The sequence below is a fragment of the Phoxinus phoxinus genome (genome assembly GCF_949152265.1).
Source record: "Phoxinus phoxinus genome assembly, chromosome: 2".
NCBI lineage: Eukaryota > Metazoa > Chordata > Actinopteri > Cypriniformes > Leuciscidae > Phoxinus > Phoxinus phoxinus.
The window spans coordinates 15,097,249-15,121,852 of NC_136877.1; the positions used below are offsets into that span (position 1 = coordinate 15,097,249).

Sequence of the window (24,604 nt, forward strand, 5' to 3'; positions counted from 1 at the left end):
GGCTTTTTTCCCCACAGAACTTGAGACAGGGAAGTTCAAGGATTTAATTAATTATATTACTCTCTACATTAAGTGTGACAGGTAAGAATAAAGTGATATGAGTTCATAACGTTATAATAACGTTTCCCAGGAGGTACACATAACGTTAACTTAACTTACATACAAAAATACGTTATCAATGAAATAAATGAACTCAGCAATAAATGTAATAAGCTCATTTTCACTTTGTGGCATATCCATATAAATCATTATTATGGTTTCTTTGGCTAGGACCAGCAGTTCCTAGAAGGAATTAAGTTTACTAACGTTACTAGACTAAAAAACAGTTGCTATTAAAGTTGCTATTAAAGTTGCTAGCAGGTGCATACGATACTATAACTTATGCCATTGATTAAAGCCAAATTTACCTTTCAGGGTCTTTGGGAAACCGATGAAAGGCAAGATTTGTACTGTTACACTGATAGTTTTTGCAGTTTATTGCCGAGCACTGCGTTCTTTTATTCCACTTGGACTTCGTTGTCATTCTGTTTGTTTATGTGTAACTGTTACACGATAACTGTTATCTGTGCTGTTGTCCAGTAACTCCAGTTGGAATCTTCACCCCAAAATGGCGGCCGCGCTACCAAAGCGCCACCTAGTGGCTGTTGTTACCCAGAAAGCATCAGAGTTTCGCCTCTTGTTCTTCTACTGATAAACACCCAACACCAAAGAAGAAGAAGAAGAAGAAATATAATTCATTCTCTTTACACACACATAGGTGGCGGTATGCACCAATTAAGTTGGTTTGCAACCCGCTATAGTAGAAGAAGAATCAATCTCTTACGTGAGTGACTCTCACTCTCAGTAAAGTCACTGAGTTTCTGTCAAGTTAAGTAACGTTACGTTATGCATCACAGGGAACCCGACTTTATTTTGTGTCACGAAGCTATGGATAGTTAAAAACTGTTCCGCTTTGTGTGAAATCTGCACTGGACCCATGTCCAAGAGGTAACTGCTGTTCTTTTTTTTCTTTTCTTAAGTCTTAGATTGTTGATTTCACACTTAAAACGATTCAAGAGTTTTCACTGTTGCTGAAATATAAATGTATTATTATTATATTGCTGTTATTATTATGTTGGCTTGATAAAGCCAATGATCCCCGATATTTATCACTTTTTTAAATGATAGTGTACAACTACACATGCATACAGTAACAGTACCCTTATGTTTTTGTATAAATTGTGCTATACTTAAACAGAGCACCCCAGTATACCCTTAGACATGGAAATGACAGTTTAATAATATTTAATTGGAATTGTGTTTTTGTTTTGTTTTTTATTAAGAGACATTGTGCTTTATATTGCAAAACATTAACATTTTTCCTAACTATTTAATGTAGTAATGTCATGTAATGTAGTAATGTAATGTATTTAGTGTAGCCTATGTACCTGTAGGATGAACACCGGATTGATATTATCCTGAACCATAAATTACATGTCAAATGCTATATATTATACACCATCAGTTACATGTGTATAGTTCAGAATATAGCTGCTGAATAGTAATGGCACTTTTGATATTAATTTAATCTTTTATGACTGTTACTGAGATGACCAATATTTATAAATAGTGTGTGTGTATATACTAGTCAGATATGCTTCATCATAGCAGAATTTGCATAGTTTCTGTGTTACAAGCTGAAGGACAGAGGAGTAAGAAACTGAGGAAGCATCAATTTGAGGTTGTAAAAGTCACCCATTGAAATCTTACTGGCGGTACATTGAAACAGAAAAACAGATATCTCTGATCACAAGTTTAGTAGATGATGTTTAATTTTGATTGACATGTTCTTTCTTGTGTTTTGACTGTAGATTAAGGATGTGGTAGGTCTTTTTACGATGGCCAAAATTCTGGCGCTGAGGCTGCATTTGCTGAGACATTTGGATGGCCAAATCCTTCCTTCCCTGAAAGCATGCACTGGTAAGCGTCTGGTTTCTCCCTGTCTTCGAACCTTCGCTGCCTGCTTTCCTACTCGTTCCAACCTCAGTCCAAGGCATATATGCACCACAGAACGAGACCCACTTTTCCTTGTTGCTGGAACCATTCGCCCTTACCAGGAGCTCCTCACCAGTGGAAGTGGTCTGTCATTGTTGCACCACCTTACTTCTGATGAGGACAACACCTTTATGAAACGACTCTCTTTCTGTACTTCATCTCAGCAAGTTCTACGTCTCTTGCGATCTTACCCTGTCCTCTCAGCTGCAGCAGCAGCATCTATACTTCACAGACTGGCTGACTTGGAGCAGGATGCCACACGTGGTCTTTGGAAACCAGAGATACTGCTATCAGATTTGGCCCTCAATAAACTTTGTCAAAGACTGGAACATGATTCAGCCGGATTAGAGGATGAAGTGTTGGTTAGAGCTCTCCTTGGCTGTACACGTCTCTACCTTGACCCTCAGAGCCGCCTAGTGCAGAGGCTAGTGTTCGAATGCCAGAATAGATTGGATTTGGAACAGTTAAGTGTTGAAGCGCTATGTGGGTTATCAAGGGCTTTCTTTGCATTGGAAGGGCCTGACGGTGGGATGGTAAAACTGGCTATGAATCAGCTCCAAAATAAAGAACCAGCTCAATGGAATGTGGCAGAGCTAGTTGCTGTTTACTGCATGCTAGCAAATGGTTTGGGTGAAGATGGACACTACCTGGAGCTTCTAAATGAAATGAATGCGCAGGCACTTCGACAGGCGCAAATGATGGACCCAGTGGCGGTTAGTAATATTCTAGGTGCTTTAGTCACGTTGAGGCAGAATCAAGCATTACCACTTGTAATTGCGCTTTGCAAGCAAGCTGTTCAACATGTGCAAAACTTTGCAGATGCAGAACTGACTGTGGTGTTGTCAGCACTTATGCACTATGGACACAGCGACCACTTTCTTGTGGAAGCTCTTGAGCATCATGTGCCCAAGGTTGCCTCCACCGCTCATGCAGAAACCGTAACCAAGGTGATGCAGTATTTCCAGAGACGACGCATTCTTTCTCCACCAGTTTTTAACACTGTGGCTGAGAGTTTTGTGTATCGCGCAGAGGAGTACTCGACGTCGCAGGTGTCCCAACAGATAGCTGCACTGGGAGATTTGGGATATCTGCCACCTGACGCAGGGAGTTTGTTCGGAAAGGTGGAGTCTGTTTTGCATGCCCGATTTTCACAATTTCAGCCCAGAGCCCTTCTAGACCTACTGTATGCCTGTACACTTCTACAGAGGTACCCACTTAACTTCGTCTCAAAAGTCTTCAGCCCTTACTTCATGCAGCAGTTACAGGGTAAGAAGCAGTGAAGAACCATGTTCTAGTACTTGGGATAATTTTTCAGGAATATTAATTTAAATAATTAGCAGTTTTTCTCGATTGTTTACACACATTTTCTGAAAGCATGCCTCATAGTCTCAGAACTCTACACACACACACACACACACACACAAAAACACACACAATGGCCAAAACCCCTCAATTCTCCTGCAAAATGAAACTTTACATTCAAAACAATGTTATTTTTTTTCAAAATGGTATTGTTTTTTTTTAAATGACACACAAACCATCATATGAATAGACATTTATAAGAACCAGTTGAACATTGATGTGCTCAATGTAAAACACTTTGATGAATGGAAAACACTCCTTCTCCATTCATCATAATGACTTAGGCCTTTTTTTTATTCAGTGTTACACTTACTACAGACAGTACATACATAAGTGTGTTGTAAAATATTTGAGAATATTGTTTTTATACTCCGACCACACAAATACACGGTAACAAATATATTTTATTTTTCCCACAAAAACAATGTACATCCCAACCAACACAAAGACATTGGACACACAGTGGTTCTACATAGAAAACAACAGAAGAATTTACTGTATACAGTTACAGTAAAAAAAAAAAATCCAATGTTGGCATCCATTGCTCCAAAACAGCAGAGCTCACCTGTTGCCCTTTTATGCTGAAGCTCTGATTGCTAATTGTAAAACTGTGTGACTATGTTATGAGTCAGTGTGCATATTTGAATGGCAGTGTGTTTCTTGTGAAAACAAGAGATTTTCTGCATGAAAATTGTGCCAAATGCAGAGGATTGTGTGTAGTGTTTAGCAGAATTGGTTCAGGAGGTTGGTGAATGAGTTACATGTTGTGGTCATTGTGTCTCAAGTGCCAGTATTTGTGTGTAAACAATTGAGAAAAACTGTAAATTATTTAACACTTGACCATTAACATGCTTCTGTGCTTACTTTTTTTAATTATATCTTTTCCATCTCTGCACTTTCTAAGGGGAGGGCAATGGGTTGGATCCCATAGTGCTTGCAAAGCTGACTCAACTCTACATGACTGTAAAGCTGGAGTGTCCGTTTTATGATGTGAGTAAAACAGATGTTTTGCAGAAAAGTTAGAAAAATACAAAGCAAATCACTAACAAATGGTCCTTTCACACCAAGAGCTAAATTAATCTCTGTCAGGAGGATGAAAGAAAGTAACTTGTATTTACTGAAATAAAAGTTAGTTTCTTTCATAGAAAGAAAGTCTTTACAATAGAGGGCACAAATCTAATAACTTTTTAGCTAGGGGTGGGAAAAAATGGAATTCATAAGACAAATATCATAGTGACACCATGATCACTATGATGATTTTTAAATGATTGATACAATAAATGAAGTAACTGTCTTTCTGCAGAAGTACCGGAAGTACTGCAGAAGTGTCCGACTCTGTACCGAGTATAAATATTTCAGTCAGCAGATCAAAAGGAAAACATTTATTAAAATATTGTGCTTTCTCAGTTGCTGCCCCAAAGTTGTGGAATGGTTTACCAGATCCTCTACCTTTATAGACATGTTTAAACCCTGTCTTAAGGCGTATTTGTTTAGATGCATTTATATAATTATTTTATTCTCCTTTTCTCCTTTCATTTTTATTTGTATTTTATCTTATTCCTTTGAAATTGTACAGCACTTTGGTACACTGTTTTGTTAGGTGCTTTATAAATATATTTTGATTTGATATTAGAAGAATGATGTGGAAAGGAAATGAAATGGCATATTGGGACTCAAACAGGTCGGCATTATCATAAAAGGAGGAGCATAAAGAAAAGTAAGATCAAGATAATTTATAACTTAAGTAGGCCTAAGGAAGTAAGTCATGTTCACATAACTACGAACAGGGCATTCAAACCTAAACCACACATACCGTTTTGATGGTACACGACGACAGCCTCTCGATCGCTGCGTCTGAGGAGGAATGGCCGGGCTCTCTCGACCCCGTCATGGCTTCCCAGGCAGAGAGCCAGGACCAACTCCGACGCCGAAATGCTTCGGATCCTGACCAAGGCCGTCGCGGACCTCGAGCGGTCCTCGCCCGAGGAGCCCCTTCGAAGCCGGCTGGATGGCTGGTTTCTCCCGGGGCGCCAACAGGCCCCTCGTCACAAGCTTGCGCCATTTTTCCCGGAGGTGCACAAGGGGCTGACCAAGGCGTGGCGCGCACCTTACTCAGCACGTGTGGGTTCATCGGTTTCCGCAACGCTCTCCTCCGTGGACGGCGCGGCGGAAAAGGGCTATGAGTTGTTGCCGCCCCTCAAGGAGGCTGTGGCCGCTCATCTGTGCCCAAACACAGCGGCTAGTTGGCGAGCTAGAGAACCCTGCCGAACCACTTCAGCCCTCGCTGGACACACGTATTCCGCCTCCGGTCAGGCTGCGTCATCCCTGCACGCGATGACCGTGCTGCAAGTCTACCAGGCCAAACTCCTCCAATCCGTTGACGAGGCTGGCCCGGACCCCGAGGCCTTCCGCGATCTCCGAAGCGCTACGGACTTAGCCTTGCGTGCTACCAAGGCTACAGCACAGGCTATCGGAAGGAGCATGACGAGCTTGGTCGTGCTCGAGCCCCACCTCTGGCTTAATCTGACCGAGATTAAGGATGCTGACAAGACGAGGTTCCTCGACGCCCCGTTATCCAGCTCTGGCCTATTCGGCCTGGCGGTGACGGGGTTCTCGGAGAGGTACACTGAAGGCGTCCCAGGCCATGCGACACTTCTTGCCAAAGCGCTTGAGCTCAGCGTCCAGCAGACCCAAGCCAGCACCGTCTTTGATGCAGTAAGCGAAGCAGGCCTCTCAGCCCCGCCCTGTGGCTGACGCCCGCCTCCCTGTTCAGTTCAGGCGGCTGGGGATTTTATTATTCTAAACAGACCCGCAGCAGTGAGCTACAACAAACAAACGCCGTTTTCACGGCGACCCAAAATAAAGCACAAAAATAGTATGTTTCACAATCACTGCACACAGGCTTTCGATCCCCCTCCACCAGATGGCCCCTTCCCTGTTGTAACACTGACTTCCCCCCAGGCGAAAGCTTGTACAGTCAGTCCAACACTCAGTATGTGTACAAATCACAATATAAGGGTAATAGGTCCCCATATTTTAGGCGACCCAGGGTGGCAAGCTCAGGTTATCACATTATTGGCCCTTCTGCCGAGGATGGGGAGGTTAATCTTCTCTGCCCTGTCAGAGCACTGACAATCCTTCTGGAGCGTTCTGCGCCTTTCAGACATTCAGAACATCTTTTTGTCTGTTTTGGTGGCCGATCCAAGGGGGATCTGGTTAATAAGCAAAGACTGTCTAGATGGATGCCATTTTTTTATGGCTTATACCTCAGTGGGTCAGGTCTGCCCCATAGGTATCAAGGCCCATTCGACCAGAGGCATGGCTTCATCATGGGCTTGGTTGTCTGGTTCTTCCATTCAAGATATTTGTGATGCGGCCGGCTGGTCCTCGCCTTCCACATTTATGAAGTTTTAAAATATGGAAGTGCCGTCCGTTTTCGGTATGATTAAGGCCCGAAGGTGTCTGGTCTTGTCTGAATACTACTGTGCACAATCACATTCATGTATATGTAAAACCCACGTTGGCTGGTTGTATTTTCCCATACTATATCCCGACGGTGTCGAGGTTATCGGGTATATTATGTCAGTGGTATTACTGACACATATATATTATTCTAGACCCGACGGTGTCTGGTCTGTTGTATATATATTTATTGTTTTTTTTTTATGGCTTGTTCTGTGTGCTCAGGGATCCTGAGTCACAGTGGCAACCAGTTATTTATGGTGCAGCATTTTACAGGGCATCCCCACTGCGTATAGCTACACAATACGAAGTGACCGTTCGAAAGGGAACTACTCGGTTACTATCGTAACCTCAGTTCCCTGAGATAGGGAACGAGTATTGCGTAGCCGGCCACACCATAATAACCTGGACAGTTGTCGCTTCAGTCATTAAAACCTGCTATATTGGCGATTTTGCGGGACTATTATAGGCTAAGGCCACGCCCCGCGCCCACGCCATTGGATGTGCAGTTGCTGCAGCACAGCCTATGAGCAGGTCTGATGCTCAATGTGCTAGCTATGCAGCTGCAAATGCGTTTTGCATATAAGCTTCGGTAAATCGAGGAAAGGGAGTTTCCCCACTGCGTATAGCTACGCAATACTCGTTTCCTATCTCAGGGAACTGAGGTTACGATAGTAACCGAGTAGTTTACTATCATAGTTTAATAGTTTAGTTTAATATTATATGTGTGTGTGGTCAGTAATCAACAAAAATCATTTTAAGTTGGTTTAAAGTCATATTTATATAAAACAAATTTAGTTAAAAATTAAATAATGTCAAAGTGCTGACACAAAGTGCTGACTCAGCTAATTATATTACAATAATACCACAGTGGGACATTAACAAAAATTGTGTTTGGACCTATAAATGCTTCATAATTATAATCAGTAATAATTATTTTTTTATGTCAAGGTCTGTAATGACTCTGTGTTTATATTTACCAAACACCCATTTATGTGTTTATATTTACCAAACACCCATTTATGTTGCTTATTTATTTATAACCAACTTGCTTATGTCCTACACTTACATGCAGGGTCCACGACTTTCCCCAAAGTTTCGTGTGAAGTCATTTTTGGCTTCTGGACAGTCTTTGGAAACTCATGTGGAACCTCAATTCTACAATGCTGTGAAGTCTGGCCTAGTGGATCTGCTGGGAGCTCGATCTTACTTCGCTTCCAGAGTACTTACACCATACTGCTATACGCTAGGTAAAGATTATACACCCAGAGTGACCCTGAAAATTGTACAGCTGTCAACTTCTTACACTAACACATTTCTGTGTTCGCGTATATGCCAATATAACTCCTGTTTGTATATCTGCAGACATTGAGATACAACTAGATGAAGAAGGGTATGTCCTACCTGCCTGTCATTCAGAAGAAGTCCATAAGAGGTAATGTATGTCCTGCTCTTTGCGGGGGGGAAACAGGCATTGATGTTTAGTGGTCTGTAAGATTACATGCATATTCTGTGCTCAACATTCATTTGTGTATTATCAGAATTGCTCTCTGTATTGATGGGTCAAAGCGCTTTGCAGCTAATGCAGAGAAACTTCTAGGCAAGGAAGCCATCAAGCAGCGTCATCTGAGGATTCTGGGATATGAAGTTGTTCAGGTAAAACTAACATAATTTATCTTGCCTTTTTATTTACAGGCTGTCTGTTTTACTAAAATGTTAGTTACCTTGCCTACATAAGTGTATTTGCATAATGTTGTTCCTCATGATATTCTTTCTTCTATGAAACACAAGATACAGTTGTGGTCATAACTTTACATGCATCTTGCAGAATCTGCTAAAAGTAAGTAGTTTTAACAAAATAAAAGGGATCATAAAATTGCCTTTTTTAGTGCTACCCTGAATAAGCTTTCACACATCAGATATTTAGAGACATAATTTCGTTATCTGGATAATCTTGCACATTCTTTGGTTTTCCAGGATCTTCTGCATATTTGAACCCTTTCCAGCAGAGACTATATGATTTTTAGATCCATATTTTAAAGCTTAGGACAATTACATGATGCATGTAATGCACACTTTTTTTATGTTTTTTATTTACATATTTTTTACTTAATTTTTTTGAACTTTTTCTTTTAATTTAGCACTGCCCTTCAGAAGCTACATACTGGGGAGAACAAGTTTTTGATACACTGCTGATTTTGCCGGTTTTCCCACCTACAAAGCATGTAGAAGTCTGTCATTTGTATCATAGGTAGTACTCTTCAACTGTGAGTGATGGAATCTGATGGAATCAAAAACAAAAATCCAGAAAATCACAGTGTATGTTTTTTAAGTAGGCTACCGTATTTTTCGGACTTGAAGAGGAAAAAAACATATTTAAGTCGCATTTATTTAGAAATTTATTTCACAAAATCCAAGACCAAGAACAGACATTTAATCTGGAAAGGCAAGTTATTCAGCTCCACAACAACACAGAACAACAGGCTGAATAGGTGTACGGCATGTTAACGTAACACAGGGTTTCCCGCAGCACTTTGGAATTAAGGCGGCCGCCTAAGCAACACACGCCTGCCACCTTAACTACATCGTCAAAAAAAAATTATATGAGCGATATCCGCCGTGTTACTCTGTCCTGTTTAGAGCTTAGATTCTCTGCCCGAGCCCGATATTTCCCGCCGCTATACTCGGGCCGGGCGCTTGATCTAGAGACGTGCGGTGCGGGACTAGATTTAATGGCCAAGTGCGAGCGGTAATGCACTCACTCTGTGTGTGGGCTGCGGGAGAATTAAACGATTAAATAGAAATAACTATGAATAAAACATATATAAACTAATAAATTGTTATTCATATGTTGCAGAAAAGCAACAAGAACAACTAAAATAAAATCGAAACAATTTAGAGGCCGATTTAGAGTTTCTATTTGTAAAATGTTTGCAGCTCAATGTAGCCAATCACAGACATATGTGTTGATTTCTTGAACGCAATGGCCAATCAGAAGCATTTAAGATAGAATCCCCTCACCGCTCAAAACAGACTTTTTGTTTAGTGCTGAATTCTGCATGCTGGCAAATCCTCTGATTTTCTAAAAGATATTATGAAAGATATTATGACACTGAATCCATTGAATTCTTCCTCTGTGTCTCTTCTGAACAACTCCGCTAACTAGAGCGCCCTCTCGCGGCTGTAGACGGTAATGTTTTCTCTTGGTTCATCTCAGTCAGTATGAATTAATTTTTATATATTAGAATATATTACCTGACTATAAGTCGCAGGACCAGCAAACCTATGAAAAAAAGTGTGACTTATGTCATGCAATAAAATTCAAATAAATTACCGTATTTGATACATCAGAAAAGCAGAACTTAATATTTGGTACAGAAACCTTTGTTTGCAATTACAGAGATCATACGTTTCCTGTAGTTCCTGACCAGGTTTGCACACACTGCAGCAGGGATTTTGGCCCACTCCTCCATACAGACATTCTCCAGATCCTTCAGGTTTCGGGGCTGTGTCTGGGCAATACGGACTTTCAGCTCCCTCCAAAAATGTTCTATTGGGTTCAGGTCTGAAGACTGGCTAGGCCACTCCAGGACCTTGAGATGCTTCTTATGGAGCCACTCCTTCGTTGCCCTGGCTGTGTGTTTCGGGTCGTTGTCATGCTGGAAGACCCAGCCACGACCCATCTTCAATGCTCTTACTGAGGGAAGGAGGTTGTTGGCCAAGATCTCGCGATACATGGCCACATTCATCCTCCCCTTAATACGGTGCAGTCGTCCTGTCCCTTTTGCAGAAAAGCATCCCCGAAGAATGATGTTTCCACCTCCATGCTTCATGGTTGGGATGGTGTTCTTGGGGTTGTTTTCATCCTTCTTCTTCCTCCAAACAGGGCGAGTGGAGTTTAGACCAAAAAGCTCTATTTTTGTCTCATCAGACCACATGACCTTCTCCCATTCCTCCTTTGGATTATCCAGATGGTCATTGGCAAACTTCAGACAGGCCTGGACATGCGCTGGCTTGAGCAGGGGGACCTTGCGCGCGCTGCAGGATTTTAATCCATGATGGCATAGTGTGTTACTAATGGTTTTCTTTGAGACTGTGGTCCCAGCTCTCTTCAGGTCATTGACCAGGTCCTGTCGTGTAGTTCTGGGCTGATCCCTCACCTTCCTCATGATCATTGATGCCCCACGAGGTGAGATCTTGCATGGTGCCCCAGACCGAGGGAGATTGACCGTCATCTTGAACTTCTTCCATTTTCTAATAATTGCGCCAACAGTTGTCGCCTTCTCACCAAGCTGCTTGCCTATTGTCCTGTAGCCCATCCCAGCCTTGTACAGGTCTACAATTGTATCCCTTATGTCCTCACACAGCTCTCTGGTCTTGGCCATTGTGGAGAGGTTGGAGTGTGTTTGATTGAGTGTGTAGACAGGTGTCTTTTAGACAGGTAACGAGTTCAAACGGGTGCAGTTAATACAGGTAATGAGTGGAGAACAGGAGGGCTTAAAGAAAATCTAAAAGGTATTCTTACTGGTTGGTAGGTGATCAAATGCTTATGTCATGCAATAAAACGCTAATTCATTATTTAAAAATCATACAATGTGATTTTCTGGATTTTTGTTTTGGATTCCGTCTCTCACAGTTAATGTGTTCCTAACTTCCTATGATAAAAATTACAGACCTCTACATGCTTTGTAAGTAGGAAAACCGGCAAAATCGGCAGTTTATCAAATACTTGTTCTACCCACTGTATAATCCCAGAACAATTTCCCAGAAGACAAAATGAGGACATTTTACTCTTCTTGAGCTTCAGTGAATGATTGCACCTTTTGTAATTGCTGTGTATGAATTGTACACTGCCACTGTTAAATAGGGTTCTAGTATGCAGAAGAAACCAAAAAATGGGCAGGACCTGGTGGCTTTTTCTGAAGAACAGGACAAATAGTGTCTCATGAACAACTATCTCAAATCATCATTATCGTGAATCATCCAGGTATGGAAACAAAGTATTAAGAATCAAGCACATTACTATATGCGTTATCATTTGTGTAAATTCAATTATACTTGGATTATATGTAAACTAGTGTGAAATTGCTTATTCAAAGAAGTACTAAAAAATACTAGCAATTTTAATGATCCCTCTTATTTTGTTAATTAACATTTTTCAGATTGTGCAAGGTGTATGTAAACTTACACATTTACTGGGGTTAGACAATGAAACTGAAACACTATGGCGTTATTTTCCTGTCAAATGTCGAGAGCGCATTATTGTAGCGCGAAAGTACATTAATATAATGCGCGAGCGCGAATCTCTCTGCTCGCGCACGAAATATGATGCGCGAGCGCGAATATCTCTGCTCGCGCGCGGAATATAATGTACCGAGCGCGAATCCCGCGCGCGCGCTCTCAGATACACGCTGTTCTTGTAAGAATTTTCTCTGGGCTCGCTCAGATAATATGCCTGCACTTAAAACCTGTTCAGTGCCATCGCGAATCTCTCCTCTTCGCTTAAAGTAAGCGTGTATGTGCTTAGACTGTGACCCGTGCGTTCGCGCATGCCTAAGTACTCTTCTCTTCCATTTCTTTCTCTTTGCTCTTGGCATAAACTTTGTCAAAACGGCAACAACCAATCATAAATAGGCTTCAACGGCTGACCAATGAAAACGCGACATCGTACATGGAATCTTATTGGTTGATATTGAACCGCACATGGAATAAGTTCAATCAAGACAAGCCGAGATGGATCCGCCGAATCGACGAGTTTTATTTGTTTTGATGTTAAATATGTCAAATGTATCTTAGAAATGTCTGGGAAGAGGGCGATTGGATTATTTTACATATAAATGAATGACCTAGACTGTCTATCTGCACAATATGTTTTGTAAAAATTGGTACTCCAGACTCTAAAGTTATCTGAAAGGAAATGTTACAGGGCTGGATTTCCCGAAACCTTCTTTAAATTATTATACCTTAAACTAAAGCTATATCTAACGTTAATACGTGTTTCCCGAAACGTTCTTATTTAAGTATAACTTTATAACATTTTACTAACATTCGTTAGTAAGGTTGGTCTGGACCACTCTTAGCTATAGGATACCTTATCACTGTGATATATATACGAATATAATTCTGAAGCTGTAACACACCCAGTGTTCAATTAGGATTATGGCAAAGAATAAATTATGCAAACTTGGAAAGATTCACTGCTAAATTCAAATGTGCTTTTGCACTGAACCAGAGACAAAGGCGCTCAACTCTTGTCATATTTCATACACATATACATTTTTTTCTATTCTACTAGTAGTAGCTACGTGGTGGTGGGGTACTTACGTTAGTTACTTACATTCTTATATGTATATATTTATACATATACAGTATATGTATAAATATATTCCTTTGTGTTCAACAGATCAAAGAAATTCATACAGGTTTGAAACTACTTGAGTGGGAGTAAATTATGACTTTAATCATTTTAATTATGGGTTTAATTTTAATTTTTCCCTTTAAGCAACAATAAGGTATAGTTCGGGGAACACGTCTAGAAAAGGTATCTTCAAATACCTTTAGAGTCTTATCTTAGATTCCCCCCAAATATTTGTTCAGATTTGAATTTAGCAGTTGATCTCGCTACGTACTTAATGGTTAATAACTGGTGTGATTGCACGAGACAATGTGTTAATTATCAGACGTAAAATATTATTTTTGCCTTTTGGAATCGGCTTTCAAATCTATTTGGCTCAAAAATCTCACTTTCAATGGGCATGGCACCTGTAGTGTGAACAATGTGGTTGACAGTCTAGGTCATTTATATGTAAAATAATCCAATCGCCCTCTTCCCAGACATTTCTAAGATACATTTGACATATTTAACATCAAAACAAATAAAACTCGTCGATTCGGCGGATCCATCTCGGCTCGTCTTGATTGAACTTATTCCATGTGCGGTTCAATATCAACCAATAAGATTCCATGTACGATGTCGCGTTTTCATTGGTCAGCCGTTGAAGCCTATTTATGATTGGTTGTTGCCGTTTTGACAGCGTTTATGCAAAGAGAAAGAAATGGAAGAGAAGAATACTTAGGCATGCGCGAACGCACGGGTCACAGTCTAAGCACATACACGCTTACTTTAAGCGAAGAGGAGAGATTCGCGATGGCACTGAACAGGTTTTAAGTGCAGGCATATTCTCTGAGCGAGCCCAGAATCAATTCTTACAAGAGCAGCGTGTATCTGAGAGCGCGCGCGCGGGATTCGCGCTCGGTACATTATATTCCGCGCGCGAGCAGAGATATTCGCGCTCGCGCATCATATTTCGTGCGCGAGCAGAGAGATTCGCGCTCGCGCATTATATTAATGTACTTTCGCGCTACAATAATGCGCTCTCGACATTTGACAGGAAAATAACGCCATAAAACACCTGGTGTTAGACCACAATCATTTATTAGTATGGTGTAGGGCAGATGTGTCAAACTCAGTTCCTGGAGGGGCACAGCCCTGCAGAGTTTTGCTTCAACCCTAATCAAATTCATTCAGGCTTATTTGAAAAATACAGGTATGTGTGTTGGAGCAGGGTTGGAACTAAACTCTGTAGGGCTGTGGCCTTCCAGGAAATGAGTTTGACACCACTGGTGTAGGGCCTTCTTTTGCGGCCAATACACCATCAATTCGTCTTGGGAATGACAGATACAAGTCCTGCACAATGGCCAGAGGGATTTTGAGCCATTCCAGAACAGTGGACTGTTCCACTGTGATGCTGGTGGAGGAAAATGTTTTCTGACTTGCTCCTGCAAAATACCCCAAAGTGGCTCAAAAATCTTTAGATCTGGTGACTGTGCAGGCTATGAGAGATGTTCAACTTCACTTTCATGTGCATCAAACCATTCTGTCACAAGTCTTGCTGTGTGTATTGGAGCATTATCATGCTGATACACGGCACCCTGTTCAGGGTACAATGTTTGAACCATTAGGTGTACATGGTCCTCCAGAATGGTTTGGTAGTCCTTAGCAGTGACATGGCCATCAAGCTCAGTAGGGAATACCATGATATTGAAGCCCAAACCATCACTGATCCACCCGTGCTTCATTCTGGGCAGCAACAGTCCAGGTGTTTAGGCAAATGTGCTTGACCCTTAAGAAACTTTACTTAACGCTGTCACATAACAAATCTGCTTCACAGGTTAAATTAAAATAATTGCTAATTAGAACATTGAAATACAAATGTAAAGCCTGTACAAATACTAGAAATCGTGAAATAATGGAAACATCATGTAACAAACTGTACACATTTCATTAATCTATTAAAAATTTTATGTTGTTTCAGTCACTTGGCTATGACTTATGAACTTCCAGAAATGTATCAAGTGTGTGATGTTTTTTAATATGATGTCATTACATTTGCTGTCTTGCAAGCCAGTCACTGCATTGCTGATTATGGTTTCAAGTATCGATATATCATCCCTTTCCAATGAACACAAGAACGCGCAGTAATCTCAGACAACCTAATCCAGATATTTTAATCAAATCCGCAAATTCGTTTGAAGAACCAAATTAGCCAGAGATCAGTTATCATGATTAGAAGATATGGTATCTGTCAAATAATCTCAATGTATTAAGCGAGGTATGAAGAATGGATCCAAGGTCACAGAGATGAGACCGCAAGAAGCGCACCTTTTAAACTCTGTCCATTATATTGTGTGGATGGCAATATTTTATGTACATCTGTGCTTTTGCTCTGCTAATGTAAATGTAAAATCAGTGATGTTCGGCCACCAGGCCATGCATATGTGTGAAACCTCGAACACTATAACAAACCAGTGTTTCATTGTCCAACCCCTGTTTTAAAAAAAAATGTCTCTGAACAAGGATTAGGGTAGTGTAAAAACAATCCATTCAACTCCAATCGGTTTAATCCGAGTCTTCTGAAGTTATACAAATTTATGTATAACCATCCCATGAGGGCGAGTAAAATTAATTGTTGTGTTTGAGATGACTATACCTTTAAACCCTAATCGTATATTCTTATTGGGCTTAACTTGCACTAGTTTGGTTTTATGTCCTACAATGGTTTTTGTTTTTTTCAATGGTCTCTAGATTTCATACTATGAGTTTGAAAAACTCAATAATAAAGAGGAGGTTGTGGAATATCTGCACAAGAAGATCTTTCCTAACAGCTACAGACTCAGCTGGTGACATCTGGATTACTAAATGTATATTGATTTGCTATTTCGAAAAGCAGTAATTTATTAGGTATATAAATGTTTACTTTTGTGTATTGATTTTTTCTTTTTTGCTCTTAATGTTGATTCTATGTAAATTCCCATAATAAAAGGAGTGCATAAGATTTTGTCTATTGTTTCTCACTAAATGAAACGGGCATTCTTTCAATGAAAATGACTTTCGAGTCAGTTCCCATTTCTATTTTCTCAGGTCTCACACTGAAATGGTTTCGATTTGTTACTAGTTTTGAACCACTGGCATTGCAGAATTGCACAAAATAAGAGACTGCACATTCAACCCTCAAACATTGTCATATAATAATTTCTTTATATTTGCTTTGAATAAGAAAGTGTATTGCCGTACAAAGTGTCAACTGATCAACTCCTTTAGAAAATAAATCATAGCAATAGAATCTAAACAGAAGAAAATACCACATACATTAAAAAAAAGTAACCCCAAAGATTAATGGTGCTAAATCCATGATGGATACTATCATGGATTGATTCTTTATGGAGCATTAAAAGGTTATAATCTTATGTAGATCCAGATGGTGTGTCTAGATATTTGTCCAAGTCATTTGATGGTTTAGAATTGTGTAACTTTGTTCTATTATGTAGCTGGAATCTGAGGTAGGCCAAACTCATCCACCAGTACTCCATCCTGTGTGCAAACAGCAGAATACGCAAATCAACTAAAAATTATTTCTTCATTGTGGAGACATCCAATGTTATACTACGTAAAATAATAGGTAAATAAAAATGCAGTGTTTAGAATAATGTGTTGCCATTTCATACACACTTTATATTTAGCAAAATACAGATTTATTTAAATTTTTTAAATGAGATACAGTATGGATTATGCAGTATTTTTTTGATATAATAAATTGCCACTATTAAGCAATTAATAATAAAATAATCCATGAAAGAGACTTGAAACAATCTTTTCCAATGCATTTATCAATTGTGTACCTTTTGTTTATTACTGAAATGGGAAGTATATTTCTCAGCACGTTTCAGATGATAAAAATGTGACTTGTATTCCAGAAAATACAGTACATTATATATATATATATATATAGTGTTTTAGGGTTTTGTGGCTCTTTAAGCTTGTGTACCCGGTTAGCGGTTCTGTCTCCTGGCACTCCCTCTGGTATAGCTGGAGCAGAAGAAGCCTCGTCCAGATAGGAATTATCATCGTCCATAAGGAGTTCGTCACCAAGTGCATCCAGCTCTTATGGTACAAACAAATAATCACAGATGTAAAACCAACATTATTACCGATATGTATTATAGTGAACAAAGTAAATGTATATTTATTCGAAATAGACCAAAAATCAAATGTAAAACTAAATGCACAAACTAACTCGATGCCCGTTTTAACTAACCTGCCTCCAGGTCATCTTCATCGATGTCTGGTGTCCCGTAGCTGCGACTAAGAGCTTCTTGTACTTCATTAGCATCTTCCATCATGTCCTCCATCTGGTCTTGCAGATCCTGCAGCATGAACAGCAAAAATGTCCTTATACACGCATTCCATTTTTTAATCAGGTCATACAGTTACAATTTTACTTTGGTGAAGGGACAAACAGAATCTTACCTCTATCTGATCAATTTTAATATTCTTGTATGCTTTTTTCATTTCTTTGGCACCAACTTTCATTGCGTCCACCTATATATATAAAAAAAGCATGCATACATACAAAAAGGTAGGCTTGCAGCATTTCTTAAAAGTAAATAAGTTAAATTTGTATGTTTTATTTGTATTCTTATGACTGCATTCTTACAGTGGTCTTGGTGTCTTTTAGTGTCTGGATGGTGTAGTTTGCTTGTTCCATGTTAAATGACTGCTGCGTCAACTGATCTCTCTGCCCTTCATACCTGGAAATACAACAATTTCCCTGTGTCATATCAATTTCAAATGCACTCAAGCACAACTAACATGGACTCAATTTATATTAAGTGTCTTTAACTATGTACTAACAAGTCACATTTTATCAATATTTCAAGTCATATTTTAAGTTAAAGAAGTGGGACCACTAACACTTCAAGGTAAGGCTTGCTACGATTAGTCTGCGGTGTGTTCAGCTGCTTACATCACTTGCCCACCGCGGCACTGCCCCCCACCGTTATTTTGACAACACAACCTTGTTTCTGCAGTGACATTCTGCATGTTTCCTATGTCTGCAATTATGTTTTACGTGACGTGAGAAAGTCACAAAAACTATGCGGAATCTGATCAGAGCAGTCAGATTGAAAAGGATTTCTATTTCATGTGATTTTTTTGCCGTTCACACTTTCTAAATCTGATCAAATTTAAATCAGATATGCACAAAAATCAGATTTGGACTGGCAGTCTGAACAAAGCCTTTAAAGTGAGGTGGAAAAGGGGGGAAAACTCCTCTGTCCCCCCAAAGGTGATACCAGTAGGAACTAGGTGGAACCTTAACTGGGGAGAAATTTCCTCACAGTCACATCCCTATTTGGGATACATAATTATGATACAGACCAATTAGGTTTCCTTTGTGGGAAGCGAAAATTGGTGCGGTGTTGCAATGGTTTCGCTCATACTTAACTAATAGGAGATTATGCGGTCCACCTTGGACATCATTTCTCCTCTGGAATTCTGGTGTTCCCCAGGGCTCAATTCTCGGCCGTGTATTATTTTCTCTTTATATGCTTCCTTTGGGATCTATTTAAAAGTGTCCTTTCACCTTTATGCTAACGACACCTACATTTATCTGGTTATGTTGTTTAAAACAAACAAACTAAATTTAACACCTAAATACAAAACTGCCATAACAGAATCTCTACAAATGCTCAATTTTGATTCAACAGTAACCACAATTTCAACCTTTTAGAGCAGGGGTTGGCAACCGTTTTGTAATGAAGTTTCTGAGTTAATCACTTTCATCAGTTTTCCCTGTTCCACAATGAGCGGTAATATGTTTTAATTATTTTATTTCTGTTGGAAGTCTATTCCAATCATGTGTTACTCTCAAAACAAATGATAACTAGCCAAAGGTACTTTTTCCTCAATGGTACATTTCAATCACGTTATACCAGCTCTTGTGTACAGTCCTGTAATGTCATATATATCCTTGAAAACTGATAGAGCAAAACCATTTAAAATCTTGAAAACAAGTACTAAATCAGCAAATTTAATAAAATGTTTCCCAAAACACTATAATGATGGGAGATATTTGGCTTTTTTTTATCTAAAACCTTAAAAGCTTGTTTATTAACCATTTCAACTGGTTTAAGAATAGGCAATAATTTCATAGTTTGGAATTCATAAATAACACTGATGCTTCTTTAGTCAAGCTATTTCTAAAAAAATCTAAAATTAGCTAAATTAAATTATGTTAACAACTTTCTTTACATGTTTTTTTTTTTTGAAAGAAAGCTGAGAATCTATTATTATTCCTAAATATTTAAGCTACCCTTAAACTTCTTCCCTTTACATCAGTACATGCCCTTTTGGTCAACAAAAAAAAAACATACAAACTGTTTTCTTGACATGATGTAGCAAGCCATTGTGAAACCTAATTCATCGGAGAAATCAATTTTAAAGGGTTAGTTCACCCAAAAATGAAAATTCTGTCATTAATTACTCACCCTCATGTCATTCCAAACCCGTAAGGCTTTCGTCTATCTTTGGAACTTTTTGATGAAATCTGAGAGCTTTTGTCCCTTCATGACAGCTATGCAACTACCATTCAAAATGTTAAAGAGATTGTAAAACTAATCCATATGAATTGAGTGGTTTAGTCAAAATTTTCTGACGAGACAGAATTGCTTTATATGATGAACACATTTAATTTAGTTAAATTAGAAAGAAATATTCACATATAAACATTGATCAGCGAACATACAGAAGCTCAACCTGCCGCTTGACGCGAGAGAACAAACCTCTTGCGGAAGCTCAAACGTGCTCCGTCACACGAGAATGAACCTCATTGGTTCTTGCATGTCAAGAGAACATGTTGTTTACCACAACTGATGTGTGAGTTGATTAATGTTTATATGTGGATAACAGCCCAAGTTCAAATTGTTCATCATAAAAAGCCATTGTGTCTTCAGAAATGTTTGACTATTTTAGTCATGTGCTCAATTCTTTTTGAAGAGTCAAAGTGGTAGTTGTGTAGCAATCTATGGAGAGACAGAAAACTCCCAGATTTCATCAAAAAAGACCTTCATTTGAGTTCAGACGATGACAGAAAGTCTTGTGGTTTGGAACGACATGAGGGCAAGTAATTAATGACAGAATTTTCACTTTTGGTTGAACTAACCTTTTAAAGTCGGCATGAAACGGAAGTTGAGATTGTCATTTTGTCCTTGTTGTGATATCCGAGTGAAACGGCTTCTGAAATTAGAAAAAAATGTAGGGCGGGGCTTGATTTCGTCCTTCGGGAATTGATTGGATCGTTGGAGGTTGGGCGTTGCAAACAAAATGGAGGCAGATTTGAATGCCAGTTTACATTCAGTTATGGAGGATTTCTCTCCACCAGACTCCCCACTGTTACCCTCCCATTAAGGATTTTTTTATTGAGGAGCCTGGCGATGAGAACGAGGACGAGCAGCTAAATTTTCAGGCAGGAATCAGCCCATATTTATATTTAACGAGACAGACACCAATAGCCGCACCCTCATCGGCTCTGGCCGCACCCTTTTGCTACGGCACGTGACCGAAAGAGAAGAGAGGTCGTTTCGAGGGGGGAGGGAAGGGTAATGTATTTGTTTTGAAGATTATAAGGGTAGATGAATTGTTAAAAAACAATGAAGTGCACAGATAAATCATTTATAATAAACACTACAATATTACATATAAAAAGAAGATTTGTCAAATTTGATTTCATGCCGACTTTAAAAGATTCCTTATCCCGTGGCTCCCTCAAGTGGACAACGTTAATATTACAGCTTTAATTTTTCTTTTAAAATGGCTGATAGTTCAGAATTTGCTGTTGCTCAAGCATGTGACCATCACCTAGATAAGTGCTAACACATGATAACAGCACCTAGTTTCATATCACAATAACTGAAGCTTTTTTCACAGAATTGAATTAAGATACAAAACTTAAGTGTTGTCCTACCAACTTTTTTCTTATAACCAAAAGAACTCTGAATACGTTTGTATAAAGTAAACAAATGTTTTAAACAGATTAAATTGCAAAAGAAGTGTAAAGAACAATATTTAACACTTTACAAAGAGGTCCTGTTAGTTAATGCATTGCATTTGTTAAAGAATAACAACTATTGTAACAAATGTATTGCTCATTGTTAGTTAATGCATTGTTAAGCTATTTAAAGGTACTGTTCTTCGTGATCCCATTTTTTAAACTTTAGCTAGTGTGTAATGTTGCTGTTAGAGCATAAATAATACCTGTAAAATTATAAAGCTCAAAGTTCAATGCCAAGCGAGATATTTTATTTAACAGAAGTCCCCTTTCAAAGCCTACAGCGAACGGTCGGTTTGGACTACATCCCTCTACTTCCTGCTTTAATGACATCAGTAGAACAGTTTTTTGACTAACCTCCGCCCACAGGAATACACACAAAAAAGGGGCATGGTCTTGTTGCGCTCCTACAGGGAAGAGGAAGAGTTGCGTTTGTAGAGTGTTTGTCGCCATGTCATCGAGATGCTGTTATTTTCATCCCGCAGTCAAATCACCTTTGTTTGACCATGTTTACAATAACACTGAGCGCATGCATCTCCACGTTATGGTAAGAGGCGTGACCTTTCCGGGCAACGTGCGCTTAAGCTGCTGTCGAATCACAACACAGGAACCGCTGGCACAATCAGAACTCGTTACGTATTTCTGAAGGAGGGACTTCATTGAACAAGGAAGTCATCAGCCCGTTTTTAGGACAGTGAAAACAGCGGTATACAGATGATAAGTAAATTTTGTGAAAAATACTGTGTTTACAGTGTGCAATATAACATGTGTTTATGTTTCGCATGTAAAAAAACAATCAAAGTTTCAAAAACACAGGAAAAATGGGACCTTTAATAAAAATACAACTGTCCATTCTTAATTAATTTTAGCTCAGGTCCATTAAACAGCATTAACTGAATAACTTTTGGTTTTAATAATGTATTAGTAAATGTTGAAATTAACTTTACCTCAAATTAATGTTAGAAGTATTTTTCATTGTTACTTCATGTTAACTAATGGTTAACAAATAGAACCTTACTGTAAAGTGCTAACAAATAATAAGGAATCAGAATATTTTCAATCAAAATTTAGGGCATGTTTTAGTTCTGATTAAAAAGTAAAAATGTTTAAGTCTGAAGAAATGTTTAAAAACAAATAGCCTATTAAGTTAGGAATTAAGTATTTAAGTGGATGACAACAGGATGAGTACAAGGGCACTTACATTCTCTTCTGTTTGAGGACTCGCATGGCTTTCTGTTTCACCATGTTCTAGAAAAGAAGCAAAGAAAATAGATTATATGATTTCTGTCAATGTCCTGCTTGCACTGTCAGGGCAGATCTTCATACACTGAGTGGTGTGTGACGCTTTGTTGACAACACATATGGCTGAATGTTGATTGTTGTTGTTGTTTTTTAAGTAAATAAATATTTAGGCCTAAGTAAGATAATTGTCATCAGACATTTGTAGATTTTCAAAACTAGCATATAAAAACGTCACACCAGGTCTAAACAATGCCAAACACCATTGGTGCTTGTGTCTCAGAAAATTGTGACACCTGGTTTGAATACGTGCAAGTATGAATTGAATTTTAAAGCTATAGAAAAATTTATGATTTTTAGCAAATAACATCTTAAATTTCAATCTGTTCTCCCACACCAAGTGTATATATATATATGTATATGTATGTATAATTATTTATATATATAAAAACACACACAATCATGTGTATATTTAAGAAAAATTGGTTATATTTATATATAAAATATTTATATATAATATAAATTATATAAATGTATATACAGTATATAAATGCAAATATTTCTTAAATGTAGCCTATAGGCTACATGAATGTGTGTGTATTTATACATAATAATTCTACACAGTACACACATATATTATGCAAACACAAACTTTTATTTTGGATGCGATTAATCACGATTAATCTTTTGACAGCCCTAAATATATATATATATATATATATATATATATATATATATATATATATATATAGCAACAAAATCATATGGCTTCAAAAGACTTCATATAGGCCTAGCATACAAGTTATATGGAGATTAGATGGTGATTTGTTGTTGTTATTTTAAGTAAATGAAACAGTAAAACAATTGTTCACTCAATTTTATTCTAGCTATAATGTTACAGAAATCTATTATTCCACTCGAGTAAAGTCTAAGCCGAATTTTACCTTTGATGGGCCATCCCTCATTTTCTTCATCTGATCTTTGTATTTCATCAGTTCAGCATCAAGTCTGGCTACCTTCTTGTCAACGGACTCTGCTCGTGAGTCGACCTAGAATTTAGCAAGCCAAAGAAAGATATCATCATATAGTATATAACATAATTAACTCAGAAAATGAGAAGATACCAGTAGCAGCCATAATGTTAAATGCAGAAAAAAATGGCATCCAGTGATAGGTCAGAAACCAGCAGGACTGGTTCACACACAACCTCAACACAAGCCTTTTGCCAACACAACTTTCAGAACAAATGTTGTGTATTGAAGAAACACCAACCATGTCAACAACTATAAAAATAACAACATAAATGTATCGTGTGATGTTTTCCTATATGGACAGCGTCTGTTTTACAACATGACACAGCAAAACATATTTCAATCACTCAAAACAAATAAAATATTTAAATATCCAGGCTAATAATACGAAGAAATACAATTCAGAGAAAGATTTAAGCAAAAATTAAGCCATTTCAGCGTTCAGGACAAAGTTCTTTTGTTTATTAGCCTCAAAAGTTAAACAGAACAAACACATACACCTGATATACAGTCCGTGAGGTTCGGTGGTGGTCCTTTTGGTTTCCCTCGTCCGAAGATACGATTCATCCCGACACTATTTTAAACAAACAGGCTAAATAAAAAAAGAAGAAAACAGTAGGCTATCTCTTCCTTCGCCCAACAACAAAACGGAGCCAAGGAACCCGGAAGTACTGACGTGATCATTACGTCAAGGGGTGTGTTATATATAAATAAAACTCTTTAGCTACATTTTTTTATTATTATAATTATTATTAATAATAATAATGCCATATACGATAATCATACAATTATAAATATTCAATTAAAAAATAAAAATATAATAAACCACAGCAAGAGTACAATACAATAATAATAATAATAATATAATGGCCTTTATACAATCCTATAAGTGCCTAGCCCTTTATCTATTTATTAATTTGTGTGAGTCAACAATAGGGGAATACAGTACAGAGTCATAAATAACTAAATAAAGTCCTTATAAAACAATGAAATTAAAAAATCTTGCATCTTGCATCAAAAATCAAGAATCTTTTTCTAACACTTTGTCTCATTAGCGGCAGTTTCTATGGGCCGTGTCGTGTCATGAGGTAT

General features: G+C 38.4%; 2 protein-coding genes across 3 annotated transcripts; one reads left to right on the forward strand and one right to left on the reverse strand.

The window, feature by feature from the left end:
* Positions 1-723: 723 nt before the first annotated feature.
* fastkd3 (FAST kinase domains 3) lies at positions 724-16,189 on the forward strand. 2 transcript variants are annotated; one of them, XM_079599679.1, is made up of 8 exons: positions 756-823; positions 897-987; positions 1,851-3,300; positions 4,301-4,386; positions 7,934-8,108; positions 8,224-8,293; positions 8,400-8,514; positions 15,944-16,189. In XM_079599679.1, exons 3-8 carry the CDS (start codon positions 1,878-1,880, stop codon positions 16,040-16,042), a joined length of 1,968 nt encoding a protein of 655 aa, XP_079455805.1. In that variant the 5' UTR covers positions 756-823; positions 897-987; positions 1,851-1,877; the 3' UTR covers positions 16,043-16,189. The 2 variants fall into 2 exon arrangements, with proteins under 2 accessions (XP_079455804.1, XP_079455805.1); XM_079599678.1 differs by having other exon boundaries at positions 724-987.
* A 185-nt stretch (positions 16,190-16,374) lies between these two features.
* chmp5b (charged multivesicular body protein 5b) lies at positions 16,375-24,209 on the reverse strand. The gene is made up of 8 exons (XM_079599695.1): positions 24,011-24,209; positions 23,426-23,530; positions 22,444-22,490; positions 17,853-17,946; positions 17,666-17,737; positions 17,454-17,562; positions 17,184-17,299; positions 16,375-16,729 (listed from the first exon to the last, which is right to left on the reverse strand). The coding sequence occupies exons 1-8, from the start codon at positions 24,077-24,079 to the stop codon at positions 16,679-16,681; spliced, it is 663 nt and encodes a 220-aa protein (XP_079455821.1). The 5' UTR covers positions 24,080-24,209; the 3' UTR covers positions 16,375-16,678.
* Positions 24,210-24,604: the final 395 nt, after the last annotated feature.

Bases quoted from the DNA above. Each gene is read 5' to 3' on its own strand.
- fastkd3 (XM_079599678.1), top strand. From the start codon at position 1,878: ATGGCCAAAATTCTGGCGCTGAGGCTGCATTTGCTGAGACATTTGGAT. The intron at 8,109-8,223 runs GTAAAGATTATA...GTATATCTGCAG, and splicing joins ACCATACTGCTATACGCTAG to ACATTGAGATACAACTAGAT. The intron at 8,515-15,943 runs GTAAAACTAACA...AATGGTCTCTAG, and splicing joins TGGGATATGAAGTTGTTCAG to ATTTCATACTATGAGTTTGA.
- chmp5b (XM_079599695.1), bottom strand. From the start codon at position 24,079: ATGAATCGTATCTTCGGACGAGGGAAACCAAAAGGACCACCACCGAAC. The intron at 22,491-23,425 runs GTAAAATTCGGC...CTTCTTTTCTAG, and splicing joins TGAGGGATGGCCCATCAAAG to AACATGGTGAAACAGAAAGC. The intron at 17,738-17,852 runs GTAAGAATGCAG...TTATATATATAG, and splicing joins TAAAAGACACCAAGACCACT to GTGGACGCAATGAAAGTTGG.